The following is a 20,157-nucleotide window of genomic DNA, read 5'->3' as shown; positions in this document are numbered from 1 at the left end:
TGTCCATGTTAGGGAGTTACACTGGTTGATAGAGAGGTCTGACAAAAAACAGTGCTGGAGCTAAGTAGCAGAGAAGTGAGACAGGGAGCAGGCATGTGAAATTACAGCCTTAAGTTTCTGATCTTTTAAGTTGCACTATAGCATGGGATGTCTTGAAAAGTAGATGAGCACCTCCATGGTTTAAAGGGAGTGCAAATGAAGGAGCAAACCAAGCTCTCTGCAGGCGGGTTCTCACTGTGCTGGAGCTCTGCAAGCACTAGGTGGCCTGCTTTGAAAGGAGATCAGAAATCCCATACATCTCAGCAGGCAAAAGAGGATTCAAAGTACAATTTACACAAGTTATGCATCTGTTTTGTAAATCATGGACTACAGGGTATATCAGTTTTTATTTATTATGGTGCAGTGAAGTCACATAATATTGAACTCACTTCTTAAATATCAGAGGTGATTTATATGATTGTTTAGACACAGCACCAAGGTAATAAATGAAAACTATCTGTCTGCAGGCTCTTGTACTCCAGTTTAAACTTCTTTCATAGAGCTGTAGTTGAATTACTTCATACTTGCTGTGACAGATGCAATAACCACAGCTCTGCTGACGTGGGACCCTATGACATGATCACGAGAACGAGCCAGTAGACTCTATTTTCAACCCAACAAATGGCAATGGATCTGGTTAAGGATTAATTCTGTATCCTGAAACAATATCATCTGTGTTTTCAGAAGTGTGTTCCACTCCAGTAACAAGACTTCAGCTGCCAAGCACAAATACAGATGGATTGAGAGCAGCCCTGAGGAGAAGGACTTGGGGGTATTGGTTTTTGAGAAGCTCAAAATGAGCTGTGAATGTGCACTGCAACCCAGAAAGCCAACTGCATCCTGGCTGCATCCAAAGAAGCGTGGTCAGTGGGTTGAGGGAGGTCATTCTCCCCCTCTCCAGTCTTTTGAGACTCCCATCTGGAGTTCTGTGTCCAATTATGGAGCAACCAGGATAAGAAGGATGTGGAACTGTTCGAGTGAGTCCAGGGGAAGAGAGGGAAAGATGATCAGAGGGCTTGAGCACCTCTCCTTTGAAGACAATCTGAGGCAGTCAGGGTTGTTCAGCCTGGAGAAGAGAAGGTTCCAGGGAGACCTTAGAGCAGCTTTCCAGTACTTGAAGGGGGGCAACAAGAAAGCTGCAGAGGGACTTTTTACAACGGTGTATAGTGACAGGACAAGGGTTAATGGCTTACAGCTGAAAGAGGGTAGATTGAGACTGGATATTAGGAAGAAATTCTTACTGTGGGGGGTGGTGAGGCACTGGCAGAGGTTGCCCAGGGAGGTTGTGGCTGGCCCCTCCCTGGAAATATTCAAGGCCAGGTTGGATGGAGCTTTGTGCAACCTGGTCCAGTGGGAGGTGTCCCTGCCCATGGCAGGGAGGGTGCAAGCAGGTTATCTTTAAAGTCCTGTGAACCTAAGCCATTCCACAATTCCATAATGCCTGTAAAATGACACTTGTGATTGAAGGAAGAAACATCACCAGTGTTGGTATTGGATGCCCTCAAAGATCAGAGGAATGGAAGGTAAGACATGCAGCATCCCTGCACAGTGTGACATTGTCAACATTTTTTTTTACTCCAAGTTTTTATTTGGCTCTCAAAAGGGAAGGGCAAGAGAAAAAGTAAAGGCTCGACTCCAAAAGAGAGACTGTATTTGCCCTGAGGTATATGAATGTCTTCTGGGAAAGTTGTGATTTGTGTCTCTGTAAAAGAGAATGAATTGCTTTCATTCTAGGTGAGTAAAAAAAGCTAATGCAAAAAGAAACACTTTGAATATTTTTAAATGGTCTTGAACCACTAAATAAATAAAAAAAAAATCAGTAAATATTAAAAGCAAACCAAGCTTTATGAAATAGTAAGGGGCTCTGGCAAGAAATTGCAACAGCATCATTATATACACCTTATGCTCAATGATGCTTTAAGTGCCACAATCACCCAGTCCCAAGCCTGGGCTGCAGCAGAATTCTAATATAACATCAACCCTAAAATTCTTATTTTTCTCTAATATAGGAGGTAGGAACCTGACAGAGGCGACAAGTGAGTCTTGGCAGCCTGGATGGGAACAACTGATTGGTAAAATGTCATCTACCATCTTTCCTATGCTGGTTCCTACATTTCCTCCTACTCAAACCCCTTTTACCAACCCAAAGGGAGCCTGGTGAGTAGGCTCCCACAAGTCACAAAGTAAGCAGGTCTACTGAGGATAGAACTCAAAATCAAGGGGAAATATTTTTTTTCTTATTACTTCACTGGGGATTAGTCTGGATATATCAGTCATTTTCAAACTAGGTATTAGATTAACAGATGTAAAAGAACCGAAAAGGTTTGTGTTCCAGGCTTTTCTCCATTTAATCCAGCAATGGAAAAAAAGTCTTCAATAAAATCCCAGATTTCCTGGACATCTAAGAAAACATAGGACACTGCATCTTGCTTTCAAGATACGTACATATCTAAAAATATATACATTTAGAGAGGGGATTTGTGCATAGAAAATAAGACATGACCTACTGTGTATCCTGCTAGCAAATGGTGTGGATTAATAATTTAACTTCCATTTGAAAGCAGTGTCTCTAACCATGGCATGGGAATTGGAACTTGATGATCTCTAAGGTCCCTTTCTAAGTCAAACCATTCCATGATTCTGTGAAAAACTTGCACTTCATCAAACCTTAATTGAGCTAGCCAGCCATTAGCTGTGGTTCTTATTGATTGAAAAATAAATAGTGATTGATTTTCCTGACATAATTTATCAATATTTGTTTTTCAGTAATTTATGCTTATTTGCCTAGGCTACTCTATCTGCAATGTCTGAAAGACTTAATTAATATTCCTGACACTATTTAAAATAAGCTCTGGGAATTACAGAATAATTGTTTTCATGGCTGAATGGCCACAGGGAGATGAAATTATATTGAAAATTTTAATACTAAGGACATTTGGTTTCTAAAGCACTGTATTACTTCCTAATAACACTTTGGGAAGGTGGTCACCGAAACTATAAAATTTATGCTGTTTGTTTCTCGATGGAGAAACAGGGCTGGCACAGGCATTGTTTACTCCATCTCTACTGGTTTAGCTGTCTAGTTCCTTTGTAAACTCTTTAAAGAGTGTATTTGATTTTTTTTTTCATATATAAACTCATTCAGTTATTTTCTTCTGATGAGATAACATCTGACAAGTGTGACTTTAGCTGGCTTCTGGGAAAATAGTTTCAGATTTCCTCTGGATTTTATGAGGCAATCAGTGCTATCTCATGCTCTCTCACCTCTTGATCTCAAGTGTTATGTTTGGACCAACAAATTCTTGGGTTTAGAGCATGCAGGTTACCTAAGAGATGAGGCTCAAAATATGTTGGTGTGGAAGGCAAAGGCCCAGAAGAGAGAAAGCCACAGATACAAAATGACAAAGCATTGTAAAGATCACCCCCTTAGAAAGTCAGTACTTAAAGAAGAAAAACTCACCCCATAACAGTGTTTTATTCAAGTACATGGGTTTTAATTTTAGGAAAGGGCTGCCTACACAGCTCCAGGTAAAGGTACACTCCTCTGAACCAGTACTCTTACTCAGAGAGTGTACCCCAGAAATCACCTTCTCCGACTGCAGAAGCTGGCAATGGAGAAAGGGTGGTCTGAAACCATTACCTGCCAAGCTCTTTGTGCAGGTATTCTGAAGGAACTTGTGACCCTACTGTGCTTAAAAAAGCAGCTTCCCTTCATTCTAAGGAAACCATCTACACATCATCTTCAACTGCTCTTGAACTTAGAATCATAGAATCATAGAATCGGCTGGGTTGGAAGGGACCTCAGAGATCATCAAGTCCAACCCTTGATCCACTACCGCTGCAGTTACCAGACCATGGCACTGAGTGCCTCATCCAGTCTCTTTTTAAATATCTTCAGGAATGGAGAATCCACTACTTCCCTGGGCAGCCCATTCCAATGTCTGATCACCCTCTCAGTAAAGAAATTCTTTCTAATATCCAACCTTCGTTTTCTTCATCTGAAAATAGCCCTGCAGTGATTCTGATTGATGAAATTAATGCTTTGAAGCAAATTTAGCTGAAAAACAAGTCATTTTCACCAAGTGTAGATCAGAAGCAGATCTTACACTGCTTGCAGGCTCCTGCGTGACCATTTGACCTTCAGAGACCCGACGTCTTGAAGAGCAGCTTGGAGAAGCTGTGAGCAGGAAGCCTCAGCAAAGTGACATTCCCTGAGGCTGAGAGAATCACACCCTTCAATGAATAGTTGTGTCAAGAGCAGATTATTATTACCTGGGACAGTGCAGTAGGGATTCAGAGGTATCAGATGTGTGATTCACAATTAGCAAAGTGATTTACTCAGAGGAGAGCAGGACTTTGCCAGGAGACAGATCTGCTGTTTCACTGACACCGCCAGGCAGCAAAACAATTTTTATTTTTTTATTTTTGGAATGAAATTGAAGAAAGGAAATTGCACTTGGCAAAGTGTAATTGGGAAATGACGGGTAGGCACCTGAGAAGGGTTTGGAAGCTTGGAGCCACGGGAGAGGCAAATAACAGCTAAAGGGCAGAGTGGAGGAATGAGTTCAGAGGGGCAAAGTGGAGGCACAGCTGTGAGCTGCTGTCAGGGAAAGGAAATAGCAACTAAAACCTGAGCAGAAATCCTGCTGCCTCAACAAGGCACCCGCCACCTCCCGGGATGTCCCATTTCATCACTGTGACATCCATCCATCTCTCCCTCTATAAAAAGAAAGATGTATTTCCGTGCAGATCCCCTTGGTTCTCAGCTAGAAGAGGACTGGGGCCAGCTGCTCCTCTCACTCCTCTCTTGTGCCTGCAGCCAGGACAGAACCTGCTGCACCTGCCTTGGTTTTTTGTTGTGCTTACAGTAAAAATTTGATCCATTACATTTTCCTGCCATTAGATGGCTGGAGACAATCAAGGCCATGGTTCTGTTGACACAGGTTGTTTTATTTCCAAAAGGTATATTTATAAATATGATCAGAACTTATGTAACTAGAAAATTGCCTGCAATAACTCCAAAGGTAATGCTACAAGCAATGAGTTAAATATGCACCCAGCTGGGGCTAATGCTAAACCCCTACATTTAGTCCCAGGCCGGGCAGATATTTAATCCAAACACAAAATTTCAATGACCTGGATGGCATAATTTAAAAATAATTTGATTTCCCACCTTTTACCATGCTCACTTTTCTGATATCCTAATACCCTGATATTCTAATACTAACATGAAATGAAGGAGTTGCTCATACTCCCCTCAATTTCATTTTTGCCCTTATAGTTTGTCACTCCATCCCAACTAAACTCCTTTAAAGAATTCACTACTAGATATCATCTAGACAAGACATCTATACAGCCCTTTATGAGAAACTGTCTGGGCAACAACTCTTATTAAATTTCCTTGTACGGATTTGCTTTGGGACTTCTAATTTCAAATCTTTCCTTTCTACTACCTTATTTTCTTTCAGACTTTTAAGAATTTAGCCACGGGATTTAAAAGTTGTCACAGTTTCAGTCTTTATCATCAGCTATTTGGTGTCATTGGCACAGAGGGATTAATTATACACCACCAGCACTAAAACACATATCACAGCATGAAGTTCACCCATTTACCAAACTTCTTAGAATTATTTAATGCTTCCCAAAGTGCATCTCCCTAGTTATGGACTATAACACAGTCACTTTTTTTCAAAATCTTTGACACCTTATTCACAGAAATCTAACACAGAGGCAAGATGAGCCATGGGAAGCCCACCTTACTGTGAGTCTTAACTGCTAGAGGCAATTCTGGGGAGTTCAGTGTCCTCAGACCCAATCTCCTCATGTGCTGCTGAGTGATGTCCCACTCCTGTCCCCTGCCTTAACCCATTAGCTATTTTTCCTCATACTGTCTCTCCTTTCTGCCAAAGTTTTATTACCACCAACCATTCTGGTTTAAAGAAGCCAAACGCGTGTGCAACGTACCCAAAATTAAAATACAGGCTTTGGTCCCAAGAGATTTGTTAAGTACCTGGAATTCAGTGTTAAAACTGCCAGCTCTGAGTTGTAGGCATTCTGGGTTATCCAGAGATGCCTCTCCCATGTATGATCATGATGGAAATCAGTGTTTGTCTGGGCTGGTGTTGGGGAGTTTTAGTATATACTACTGAGGAGAAATGTGGGTTATTTTTTTTTTACTGCTCCTCACCTTGACAAAAACAGGACTACTGAATATTCTGTTTTAACAACTGCTGTTACTATGGATGCAGATGTAAATTTATTTTTACACTTAATATGACGTGTGCCAGCAAGATCTAGTGGCAGATCCCTGCAAATGTAAACACCTTCATGCACAGTGACCTACTTACAAGTTACATGTGGCCTTGCACGTAGCCATATATAGCATCTTTAAAAGCTGTATTCAAAGCCTGTAATTTGAAACAATTTTCAGGCAGCATGTGGCAGACTATATGGAAATGATGCTTGACAAGTGATTCATCCAAATTTTATTTAGTTTTAAACATACAGAGTATTCTTTTAAATTACAAAGGCTGACGCTCTGCTAGGGACTTCCCATCGTATTGTTTTCAATGGGGAATTTTAGATTTGATGACACTGGCAGCAGGCCACATTTTGAGTGGAGAACATCTCAAATCCAGTGTCACGATGTTCAAGGATTTCCATGGATTTCCAGACACAGAGAAAAAAAAAAATCAAGGACTTACATACATTGAATGCATTCTGTTTATTTGAGAAGGAAGATCTCATACGAGTGCCCATTATGGAAGGCATCTCTTATCATGTACAATAAAATCAACCATTGCTTCCAGCAGAATACAAAAATACACATCTCAGTGACTTCCATACAATAATAAATATGTAATCATGCATCCAACAATAAAAAGGCACAGAAAACTGGTCACTTAGTAGTCATAAAAATTACTAACTATATTAACAAAGCCACCCAAATTATCTGTACAAGGAAATGTAACAATATATTCCAAAGGTGAAAACACATAAAACATCTTTAAAATAGTATATGCAATAAATACCTCAATTGTTTTTTAATATATATTAAAAATAAAACTGTGCCATTGTAAACAGTATGTAAACAAACAAAATTCACTGTTCCTTACCATTATTACAAGTAAATAAAGCCAAAAGTTACACCCCTGCTCTGTTAGATATATTTCATTGGCAAGTTTTGTCAGGCTGTTTTAAAGTTTTTACTCTTTTTCTGCAGCAAACAGAGCCTGCTATGTGTGTGATTTTAAGTACTAGAGCAACCACTAAGCTTCAAAACTGACTACCCAGAATGTAACAGGCCATCAAATAGTCAGAACTGAAACTAGGAAAAGCAAATTTTTTTTTGCAGTGTTATGGACAAAAGTCTTTTATTTATACTACATGTAATAGTGTCAGTAAAACTTAGCCACTTATCTACCACTGCTCTCCTCTAGGTCTTGGGGAGGGGGGGGCTGTACAAAGGTAGGAAGCATCCTTCCTCCCAGGGGTGGGGAAAGTGAGGCACACAAAGGTTAACTGAGTTGCCCCCAGTCTTGCACCAGGCAGGAAACTAAAGGCAGAATCCAGACCTCCAGCCACACCTTCCTCCTCTCATCCCATTATCCTCTTACTCCTCCTTTCAGGCAAATAATGGTTTGTCCTGAAACCCCAGTCCTGATTATAATTATGGAAAGATAACGAACATGCAGAAGGAAAACTGTCTGCTTGCTTGGGTGCTCATCCTCTCCCACTAATAACCACGGAGGTTTGCCACTGACTGCACAACAGGAGGGTTATTTTCCCCCCCAAAAATCTGTAATCAGATGCACATTAGCAGCCCAGTGAGCTCAGGCAGAGATGTGCATCCTCCATCAGCCTCAATTCCTCATTCTCTTCAAGTCTGTTTCTGTAGCCAACAAACTCCTGGGAAGTTCAACCAAGGTGCACATTTCCTGCCTTATTAGCAAGGGTAAGAGTAGAAATCTGAGTATGATCCTTTCTTAAGCAAAATTACAGCAAAAAGACTCCTGGGAGTGGTGGGCATTCTGCACAGATGTCTTCAGAAAGAGCCTCATGGGGAAATACAGCTGGCTTGCTATTTCTTCCACTTCTGACAACACTGGCATAACTAACTCATGGTACAAATCCTGCTCTGATGATTATCTTACGATGAATACAAACTTACCTATTCCAGACACACATATTTCAAAGTCCATGACAGCTCTTGTTTGGAAATTATCTTTTTAGCCTTGGATGAAGAAATTAAGATGCATCTCTCTAGCTGTTTCACAGCCTTATGTCTTTCTTACAGGAAGAATATACTTAGAGCAGATACACAATCAAAAGATACCCTGGAAAGGGATTTAGGAAGCACTGCATTACAGCATTTTTCCTCCCTAGTGCTACTTTAGAATTGATGCTTCTGTCTTTAAAGAAGTAATTTCTCTACTATCAAGCAGTTGTCTAATTTGCCTTAAGACTTTAGAATTTTCATACTTTTATTTATTCATGAAATATTAGAAATATTTATCCATTAGAAATATAAGCCTGGCTCTGAAGATACCTCCATGTCATGATGAGAAGTTTAAAGCCAGATAACTTTTTTTTTCCCCCCCAATAAAGTACTTTTGGATAAAGTCCTTCAGGTGACTCATTCCAGACCTGCAAAGCCAGGTGAGCTGTATGAAATCAGCAGGTATACAAAATAGATGGGACGACTTCTTATTAATCAATAAATAATTTCACCTGCCACGCTACATGTCCTCTTTGTGGAGGGAGGTATGAAAGGTGAAATGTTTTTAGAAGATTCTGTATTAAAACTTAGAAAAGCTATTTTAGAAGGTATTTCCTTAGATATATTCAAGGACTAAACCAATGAAAAATTCTGTACATTCTCTGAGGCATTTATTCCCACCTGTGCTGTAGGTTGCAGGTTCTGTAGAAAAATCCAAATAACAACTGCAGATTTCACATTGGGAAAAAATAAATACATTTCACTCATTTTTAAAAATTATCACAGTAGGAAAATAGCCAGTAAACAATAGATTCAGAGGGGCTTAATCTTGGCCTCTGTGAGATCAGTGGGAGTTTTGCCAAGGATTTCAACAAAGCCAAAATCTCACCCAGAATCGTATACAATTCTTTAGAGGACAAAAATCATAAACCTCCTGCCACTCCATCGTATAAGTTAAATATTAATAAGCATCTGTAAACATCCTGCAATTCATCTGATATAAAAAATATTATAATAAAAACAATGCAGCATCTCAAGCGTTGTATAGTTTTAAGTTTTTTTGGCTCTGCACACAAGTTGGCATTGTTATACTGGGTAAAACCAGGGTATGTATATACATATATCTATATACAGGTGTGCACACAACACACAGACTATAACCTAGATACTCCATATCTACACACATGCACACAGAAATACTGGCAAGAGAACAACATTCATAGGTATGGCATTCAAAAGTCTACCAATGATCAGTCTGAGGATAACTTCTATGTGAGAAAGGGTTTCTACCTACCCAAATCCTCCATATAAAAGCTAAAACTAAAAGACATGAGCAATTTCCAAGGGAGACTAAAGTGCTGTTTAAAGCTAAACACATGCCTAAGTCCCAACAGATCTATATTCTTCCAAAGATGGTGAATTTTCCTGTAAAAGAACCAATGGCAAACGGATGGCAGAAATCACTGAGCACACAGCATTTTTTTACCTAAACCACTACAAATCATGTGAGATGTTTTCAACTGAATAGGATTTTGTCTTGAGTGGAAGTTGTGTGCTTCAGCTTTTTGCTACAAAATGCAATGCAGACACAAATATATGAGTTATGCAGAGAACTTGACAGTGTCACATCTCTGCAACATTTCCATGGTACTTCATGGAAATAGACATTACTAAAGAGTTAACTAGCAGCTGTACTTAACTGCAGTGCTAGTTTAAGTGTCAAGCCTGGCTAACAAGGGAAATCACCCAGGTTGGGCTGGGATCCTCTCAGAACTTTTAAGATACCTTAAGATGAAATTTGCTTTTTAAAATATGCCAGAACACACACTACAAATACATTCATGTGATTCCATAGTCCTCAGCATTTAAAGATTCCTGCTCTGGACACAGACTTGTGACAGTGAGAAGTTTTGTTGGTACTAACTTGTATGTTTGCTGTCCCTGTGAATTAAGACACAAAGCTGCTAGTATTAGATGATCTGTGTGTGATGACAGTGAAGAAGGACCAGATCTTTATGGCTGAGATCAGGCCCTCATCACCTCTGAGAAACTACTCAATGGTTTGTACTTTTTTCTGCACAAAGCCCATCCTTTGCACATCTCATTTGCTGTGAATATTATTTTCCCTTTTGGTGATCCCTTCAGCATTCAAGTTTCAGCAAACTAAGTTACTCAGTACAGAACTTCAAATATTCATAGTAGAAATTTGGGGCACTGTGGGAGTTTTGGTTTTGGCTTTTCACATGGTTTCCACCATGAAAACAAACTACTCAATTTTACTTTAAGTTCATTTCTTCCTGGTTTCATCTTCCAGTTCACATGCTCTAGTATAACACAGTTATGCCTGGATCAAATACAGCTTCCTAAAAGAATTTTCCTATGAATTTGGAAAAAAAAAAAAAATTCAAATTACTTTAAACTGTACAATATTGCTTTTCCCCTCAGTATCTTTTCAGTCTTAACATTAACCTTTAAATCACACCACAAATATATTTTTCCCAAGTGTTTGTTCCATCGAGCAAAATATAGTTTAGTCCCCTGCATATTTGTCCTACAAACAGCTGCTGTAATTTCTAGCACTTTCAAAATTCTCACACAACTGGTGGAGTCAGCCAAAATACTCTTTCCAAGGGCATTCCAGCAGCAAGTTTTAGCTGTCTGCGGAAAGGGAAACCAAATCCAGCATTCAGAGAGCGCAGGAGCTTAACTTAAGTCCACTGTGGCTCTACAAGCTTTGGAGCCTGAAGCCCTGGCCAACCCAGATCTCCTGGAGCATCCCACAGGTTTTTCCCAGTCTGCCTGTCTAAGCACAAATGGAGGAGCTCTTGGCACAGAGCTGGGAAGTCATCTAGATAGGGGAGCTGGGAAGCAGGGTGGAAACATCAGTAGAGGCATGACCTATGTTAAACATTAATTATGCAGCAGCTGTTTGTAACCTTTCAAATGTAAGCAAGAGGTTGTGTGAACTCAAAATGCCATTAAAGAGCTTATATAAAAATATTTGTGTCAACTGAGTGACAAGGTCTTCAATTATTTAAAACAGGTGTTTATAATTCTCTCAAGTAGATCTGAATTTTGCACTGACTGCTCTGAAGGTGGAGGTTTTTAACTGCTGCAGCTAAATTCATTACCCTACATCCACGAATATTCTCAGGTCTGTAACTGCCAGCATTTTGTTAGCCTGACATAGTGTTCAGCCTGGAGAAGAGGAGGCTCAGGGGAGACCTCATCACTCTCTACAACTCCCTGAAAGGAGGGGGTAGCCAGGGGGGGGTTGGTCTCTTTTCCCAGGCAACTCTCAGCAAGACAAGAGGGCATGGTCTTAAGTTGTGCCAGGGGAGGTTTAGGTTGGATATTAGAAAGAATTTCTTTAGGGAGAGGGTGATCAGGCATTGGAATGGGCTGCCCAGGGAAGTAGTGGATTCTCCATCCCTGGAGATATTTAAAAAGAGACTGGATGTGGCACTCAGTGCCATGGGCTGGTAACTGCAGCAGTAGTGGATCAAGGGTTGGACTTGATGATCTCTGAGGTCCCTTCCAACCCAGCCAATTCTATGATTCTATGAGTCTATGATTCTAATATTTGCTCCTTTAGAGTTGATGAGGGGATGATGTTTTAAGTTTAATTCTAAACTATTCTAAATGTCTACAAGCTGAAAAAAAATAATTTCAAAAACTTTTTAGATAAAATATTTAGGGGAATCACTACTAAGCCTGCAGAAGCTGCTATGAATGTTAGTATTAGCTCCAACCTGGACACAGGAATAGTCTCCTGTCAGTTTATCACATGGCATCCAAATGGAATACAATTTCTTAGAAAGAGAATAGGCTTCTGTATGGCAGATATGAGCAAGTCAAGTACATAAACAAACCATTAACAGAGCTATTAAACCTAATGCAATAGTAGTAGAAAAGAACTAAAAAACATTTTGTTTGGTTTTGGGTTTTTGTTTTTTCTTTTTTGTAAAAAAGATCAAGTTCCATACTATATTCTAGATATAAATACAGGAATTTATACAACCAATAAAGATCTGCTACTGCTAATTACCAGATGATGCTTTATCAATCCTGCTGACACTATCATTCATCTCTAAAGAGGCAGCAGAGGTATTTTAAGTCCTGTCCAAACTCAGCTTCCTGAAGTCATCAGATAATCCTCCTTTTCTTGAGAGAGCAATAGTCATGTACAGTTCCTGCAAACATTAAATCTTTGCAGCATCGAACTTTGATGATATGAAAATCATACCATAAAACACACAATCTGTGAAAACAGAATCAAAGAAACAGGAAGGTCTGTGCTAGAACTGCAACACTCAGGATGCTGCAGTTGAGAGATACTTATGTTGTTGGGGAGAAAAAATAAAACTTACAAAGACTCATATTTTTCTGTAGCTCTCACTTAGATGAGTGAAAAGATGATTTCCTGGCTATAAACAAAACATATTGCTGAAGCTCAGTTATCCTCAACAACATACACTGCTTGTGACTTTGCTTTCAGAAAGACTTTCTGCTCCAGAGCTGTCAAACTTCTCTGCAAGAACTGAACGAAGGCTCAAGGGGCACAGAAGGAGCAACGGGGAAACAGGAGTAAACATCAGTCCTGCAACCATTCATAGGAAGCAAAATGGAATCAGCATGAGGGCTCTTGTCTGACGTGCCCACTGAGGAATTATCAATGTATAATATTTAGTTTTACATCTCTTCTTAAGGTAGCAGTGTGGAACATCCTCTTGTATCTGATTTATAGATTAGTTTTTCCATTGTATGTGCAAAAAGGTCTCCTGACCGTCTTCCAGAAAGGAAGACCAGATGCATTGAAAAACACTGATAATTTTACTCTTGAAATAAGATCTGTTCATTATCATGGCATTATGAAATTCTTTTTATGTGGATTAGCATTGGTGCATTCAGTTATGAAGTCCAAATTGTCAGGTTATTTGTTTCCCTACAAAAAGCACAGGAAAATAGGAGATAGGCCATTATAAAAAAACCTCACAAACAATTCCTCTTTTTTGAACTACAGTTGTACAACAAAGCCACATGAGATTCTTTGGGCAGGGATGGAGAGAGAAAGATTATTTCTATTTATTATTTACAGGACCAAGCATGTTTACTCCAGTCCCAAAGTAAGAAATCCTGAAGTAGTCTGGGAGGGGGTTTGATCACATGCTTTACATTTTATTCTTCTTCCAAGTTTAAAATATTTTTCTTTGAAAGAATGAGGTGTTCAGAAAAAATAGTGATAAAAGTGAGATACATAAAAATGTATAATATTAAAAATTCCAATTACCATAATATAAAAATTTTGATTTTTGAAGCTTTTTTTTTTTTTAAGAGTATATTAAAAAACCCCTACAACCATAAGTTTGCCTGACTTTATTCAGTCTCTAAGAAGGCATTAGGCATTATAAAGGCAATACTTGCATGAATCAGTGGTTGCTACAGCAATTGAATGTATTAACCTGGAAAAGTCCTATCTGAAAATGACAGAACTGAAACATGCACTTAGCAGTCTGCTGCCATTTTAAAACATTTGTTTCTCCTCTTCCTCTTTCTGAGGTGTAGGGCACTTCATCTATATGAACACCAGCCTCTTAAAAAAATGACAATTGCTCTGTATACCTTTTAGATTTTGAGGTATGCTGACTGACCATGGAAATTATGTGTATTTGACTAGGGGGAAAAAAAACCCCATCCAGTAGACTTTGTATAGAGATATTTTATCTTGAAGAATCTGGGATGCTGAATTGAACTTCACAAGATTTATTGTGATAATTTGTTTTCTGAAAACCAAACTACTTTTACGGGATGTGTTTACCTTATTTTTGTTGAAATACTGGGATGTATGCTTTGAAGCACTTTAGACATCAGAATTAAAATATAAAGAATTCAGTTCATTTAAAAACTAGCTATGTATGTCCTTAGGTCTAAGAGGTGGGCTTTTGACAACAGTACAAAGAAAAAATAATACTTGGAAACTAAAATAATCATGAGATAGCTGCTCTGTGTTCACAAGTGTTTCCTTAGAAAAGCTACATCACTCAAACACAGTTGAGACTCATGAGTTCAGCAGAGAAACCTTATAAAACATTTTGAGCCTCACTGTCAGATGTATTTGGATTCAATAGCCAGCACTAGTCTAAGGCATAGAGTTGCATAAAATTTCCTCTCCTGGGCATCTCATAAATACAGCATAAAGAATGCTTACCATTTCTTCTTTCTACTGGCACATTGGAAAAGAAAACAACAAAAAAAACCACTTCTGCTTAGGACAATCAAAGTTGAATTCTTTGGTGGTCATTTAAAAAAATTAATTATACAAGGACAGTTGATCTGTTGTCCTATACTGAGGTAATTTGAGTGGTTTTTTGTGTTCCAAACCACATTTACCTATTTTCCCTGCCTAAAAGCAGCTCCCATTTTTTAATGTACTCAGCACAGACCTCTACAGCAACCTGAAGAGATCCTGGTCCAGAGCTCTTCTTAACACACTGCATACAGCAAGGCTGAAAGGTGTAAAGAAAGTATATTCCATAATCAGGGAAAAAAAAAAAAAAGTTATTCTGTGTATGATGTCCTTGAATTGTCCAGGAAGATTAACTGCATGGTCTATTGTAACATTGCTATGTTAGAATGCTGCCATACATTAAAATAAAGCATAGCTTATGAAGAAACAAAAAGAAAAGCAAGCACAACTTGCAAAGACTTGGCAGATACCATCTGAAAATCATTAAAAGGCTGAATGTCAAGTACAGTAAAGAAAATATATATTTTTTCCATTATGTGTCTAACTCCTGTTGTTTGCATATGCTTTCCATCCAATAGCATGGAAATCATGTCCCTTGGCAAAGGGATTTTGGTTTGTTTTTGAGGCAAAGCTAAGGGAACATGCCTTTGATTTGTTTACCAGAATAATCAATTCTGTCCACAGAGCTCCCAGAGTGGTGCCTGTTGAACCTACAGCAGCAAGAGCTATAGCAGTGCTGTAACTGGATATAAATGAAGCCTGGTTTGCTACTTTTGGAAGCTTTTTTCTTGCAGTAGAACAATGAGGGGAGCAGATTTTCCTTCCCAAGGAACTATTCCTATCTACTTCCCAAGGGACAACTCCCATCACACTCACGAGAAAGGGAGAGCAAAACCAGGATGCAGTACTTGACATTGACCCTTTTAAATGAGGAAAATAAGCTTTGGAAAAAAACCAAATGAAACCTTACTCTGCTGCTTAGAAGGAAAACATAAATAGTTATTAAGATCCTCTTTAACCTGTCAGAAATGGCCAAGCTACTCAGTGAAGGAAAAGTCAAATGTTCCTCGAGCAGCAGTGACATATTGGGAGGAACAGCAAGGAGACAGCAATTCTGTGCAAGTTTTCTGGCAATATCACCTCATCTCAAACATTTATATAGGTGGTTTTTTTGCAGACACATTCAAATTCCTTTCTACTACTGTAATATTTTTGTGAAAATTCACCAGGAAATTCAATTCTGAAGCTATGATTTACTTAATCTGTAAACAACCATAAAAAATTCTGGTCCAATGCAATTTCTCAACGAAGATGCTTTGTTTGTTTTTTTTTAACCTGTTTACACTCATGGATTACTATCTTGCATGTGATTCAGCTTTTCAGGCATTTTACACTAAACCTTACAGTCTGTTTTTTTTTAAATTGTTATGGTATTCCAACTTAGGGGTGATGATGAGAAACAGGTTGATGCCTTTGTAAAGAAATGCATACAGAGACATTTTTAAATTAATAGCTAATTAGTAATGCATAAAAGCTTACCCCACAAAAATCAAATCAGCTGCTAGAGTTTATAAATCTTATGTATAAATAAAATGAAGTTTCCTGTAAAAAAATTTCATTCATCTTTCAACCTGCTCTTTGAACAATACAATAAATAAAACCACTTGTGCCTAGCAGTTCAAATATGCTACAGATGTTTAGGATAACTGAATAACTATTAAAATGCACCATGAGAAAATTCTTAATAATTTACCATGCAGGAAGCCAATTGATATTTTTGTGAGGTACCAGTCTCTCAAAAATACTCATAAGTTAGTTACCTGATACACCTTCTGTACATAGCATATTTAAAAATCTAACTGTACAGTGTTTCAATCATATATACTGCATATAATCTGCTGAATATGGCACAAATGCTAAGTTTCCACACCCACACATCCTTTGCTGCAGAACATCTTTTAGGCATAACACTGAAGAATAGAAAAGTGCCTGAAACTAGGGGAAAAAAAAAAAAAAAAAGAAGACACTCGAGTAGCAATAAATTAAATCTCATTCAAACCCATATAAAAGTTGTTCAAGTGTTTAAAGTATCAGATGTGTCATGCAACAGAACAAGAGATAATTCAGGCAGGCACACCATGCATTATAGTTTGCATCCTTGGTATCACAAAGTTCTCTCTCCCCACTCCTGCGAGGCGGTGAGTGCTGGGCACCTGCTGGGCACTGCTCAGCTCACGTGTGAAACCTCCCAAACCTCTGGCTCTCCTGCACAGGAGGTTTCAGGGAGTTCTGCCTCGGAAGGATAACCTCATACTGTACACTGGTATCTTGCTGCAGCATAAAGAGAGGCATACTGAGCTGCATGTAAGCAAAGCAATCGTTTCTTGAGTATATTTTCCAGTCAGTGCAGTTCACCATAAACCAATCCACTTACCCAGTCGTGCTTATCTGAACTGGCCAAGTTTGCACACCAAGAAAATGTCTTTGCAGAACCTTTCCTCTCCTCCCCCCCTCCTTTTTTTTTTTTTTTTTTTTTTTTCTTTTTGGCACCAATCCTTTTGTACTCTTGCAGCAAGCTCTTCACCATACAGGGATTCAGAGATCCTAGCCTGTACACTGGTGCTTATTCTTCCATAGAGTAAACCACGAAGACATCTAAGTGCATTGAGCAGCTTTGCTTCTCCAGCATCTATCACTTCTCTCTCTAGGTAGAGCACCAGCATAATTACACTTCAGGCAAAGGGGTGTTCTTGCCAAGATCTTTAATTCCCTGGAGAATTCGCTTCATATGACCCACTTTCGTTATCCCCAGGTCCTACAGAAATTTAAAAAAAAAAAAAAATAAAAGGAGAGAAAAAGAAGAAAGTTTATTTACAAAAAGAAAAAAAAAGCAATCATCCCATTGATTATGATCTAGGCATGCAAGAGATGTCTAGAAATGTGCTCACTGCAATCAACAGCAACCAGGAAAGTTTCTGTGGCACTACCAAGTGTTGCCTAACAAAAAAAAAAATTGCTTAGAGCATCCAATGAATCTCCTTGTTTTTCTTTACTTACCTGCAATAGTGACAACCCAAGGCAATATCATTCAAAAACCTCTTTCACTTGACCTCTAAGTAGAAAAGCCTTTCACAATCTCTGCTCAAAAAAGAACAATCTCCCTCTCCTCTCTAACACAGCAATCAAATGTTTGGTAAAATGTAATGGATTAGAGTTTCTGTCCAGCAATGTCACTTGATCTGAGGCCCTGTGGTGTCCTTTTTCATAAACAAAAACACACATCCCCAGTTTCTCGAGGGAAATTGGATGTAAAGACTACAGGCATGTAGGACAACTTCCCTTTAGAGAGCAATAGAAAAGATGAGCATTTGTTTTTCATTCCAAAAAGGTCACATATCGTAACATGAATCTTCTCAATAAAGAGCTGGAAGAAAAATTCTCAGAAACATCATAGTCACATCCCAAAGGAAAACGGAAAAAGCACAAAAGTAAATATTGTAGCCACCACTAAAGAAAGCACATCAAGATGAAATGTTTCTAGTATTATTTTCTGGAACCCACCTTCATATGAGTGACTACAAACAAGAAACTTCTTCAGCAAGCCCTTTACAGCATTAGTATCAGTTTTAGCAGCATCCTTTTTCAATTTTGACTGGTCCAGTGGTCAAAGAAAGAGAATGGGATGCCCAGCTGTGCTAACAATCTGAAACTGTACTAATGAATTTTCAAGTCAGCTTGGTGGAAATCTCCTTCCCTGATCTATAAAACCCAGCTTTGAAAAACTTTTTCTTTTTTTAAAATCACTGAATTAGTGATGGTGAGCAACAGGGGCAGATTCAAGCACTAGGAATTTGTACTCTAAGTTCTATGTAAATAAATAGTGATTAAATAAAAAAGTGTCACTATCTATTTTTCTGAACTAGAAATCCTTTCATTTTAATGGGAAGATTTTCCATGACAAAGACATTAAAAGAGAATGTAATTAAGCAGCCTGAATTAATTATTCTCATCCCAAATGAAAAATGAAACAGTATATAATGTTCTGTACATATGCTACACAAAGACTGTATCTACCTTTCTACAGGCACAGAAACCTCAGAAAATCTGTACTTTGTATTACACTTAAAAGTGTTAGCATGCAATTAATTTTGGATTTCTCCAAAGGAACAAAGGGGTGGTAGGATAGGCATGAATTAATTATTTTATTGTAAAGGTAGCACAGCACAGATTAAACAGGTGGATTAATTTTCAGAGGGTCAAGATAGAATCATTGTTATGTTAGAGGTGAAAAGAAACCTGGTTGTTTCTTCAGTTGAAAAGTAGCAGTACTATAAATATGTGACCATCCTTTACAGCACTTTGGCACAGAGGTGTCATCACCTTTCATGTTCATAGAAGTCCCCAGATCAAGTGCTGTCCATAAACCTACCTGAAAAAACTTTTCCACATCCCCTCAATTTATATTTTGTTCCTGCTAATGTTCATTTCACTTAGAAAAAACTGTAGTGCTAATTTTTAAGTTAAGAGAATTGATGAAGGTTTTTGTTAAACTCATACCACAATGACAGTACTATTTATAATGTTAGATTTGGAGAATCTAAACTTAATTTTCCAGTTTATAAAATATACACACAACTGTTGGAACTACTAAAGTAGCCCAGTTACTCTGTGGAGTAAATTCTACATATGAGAAAACTCATGCAGATACTTTCCAAGCCACAAGAAGCCACACATGTTAAAGGTTAAGAACTTGCACATTCTTCAGAACAAACATTTGTCACAAGTACAACTTCTGTTGGATAAGGAATCCTACAAGATGCTGCCAGGCTTCAGAGATCAGAGGAAAGAATCACATTATGAAATTCCCAGAAAACTCAGCCACTTTTTCCATCAACCTTTACAATGTATAATCAACAATGCCTATGTTTCAGAGGCAAGAGATGAGGGGGTTTTTCCCATTCCAGTTCAAATTGCTGTAATGCAGGTCAGAACAACAAGCGTCAAGAGCCTCATCACAACTTTTGGGACCCTTCTGATAAATTCTGCCACACTTCCAGGGGAACACATAAACAAGATAAACTCGGAATTTTTATGCTTATGTAATAGTTTGGTTTGGAGACTATTAAAATATACATTTTTAGCACTAGATGCTATCTAGTACTCTGAGTTCACTAGTGATGCAGGGAAGTTTGCAGGAACTCCCTCAGATGAAAAGTATCTCCAGAATGCTCCAGTATGCTCCAGCAGCATCTCATACATTATGCAAAAAGCAAGATCCCCAAAGATCCTTGTATTTTTGTGGATGCATGAGCCTGATAATGCTCTACATATTCTGCCATATTTAACTGATATCTGCTTAACAAAACCACTTCTTAATATTAACATCTTCCTGAAAAGAAACCTAGCCTGCTTTTACCAGTGGTGAAAGTGATCTAATGTGTCTGAAGTCTAACAAATTTCTTCCACGCAGGAATTTTTTCAAAACATAAAGATGAAATGCTGCAGCCCTCAGCACAGACCTCAGCTTGCCTGTCTGACCCTTCCTTCCTCCAAGGAAACCACCACTGCTATGGAGCTCCAGGGAGACATCATCCTTGTCCTACCACATGTGTTACAGTCCTGATTATTACTACAGTGCATGCATAGAAATGTG

General features: G+C 38.5%; 1 protein-coding gene across 2 annotated transcripts in view; it reads right to left on the bottom strand.

The window, feature by feature from the left end:
* Window positions 1-17,045: 17,045 nt before the first annotated feature.
* Window positions 17,046-20,157, bottom strand: part of DGKH (diacylglycerol kinase eta) — a 157,736-nt gene continuing 154,624 nt past the window's right edge. The window contains exon 31 of one of the 2 annotated variants that reach the window (XM_030469081.1): window positions 17,046-17,319. In XM_030469081.1, the coding sequence (XP_030324941.1) occupies window positions 17,230-17,319 (90 nt within the window). In that variant the 3' untranslated portion in view covers window positions 17,046-17,229. The remainder of the gene's footprint in view (window positions 17,320-20,157) is intronic. The other variant, XM_030469082.1, reaches the window with a different exon arrangement.

This window comes from Calypte anna, chromosome 1, assembly GCF_003957555.1.
Source record: "Calypte anna isolate BGI_N300 chromosome 1, bCalAnn1_v1.p, whole genome shotgun sequence".
Taxonomy (NCBI): domain Eukaryota; kingdom Metazoa; phylum Chordata; class Aves; order Apodiformes; family Trochilidae; genus Calypte; species Calypte anna.
This window is presented reverse-complemented; position numbering and strand designations above follow the sequence as displayed.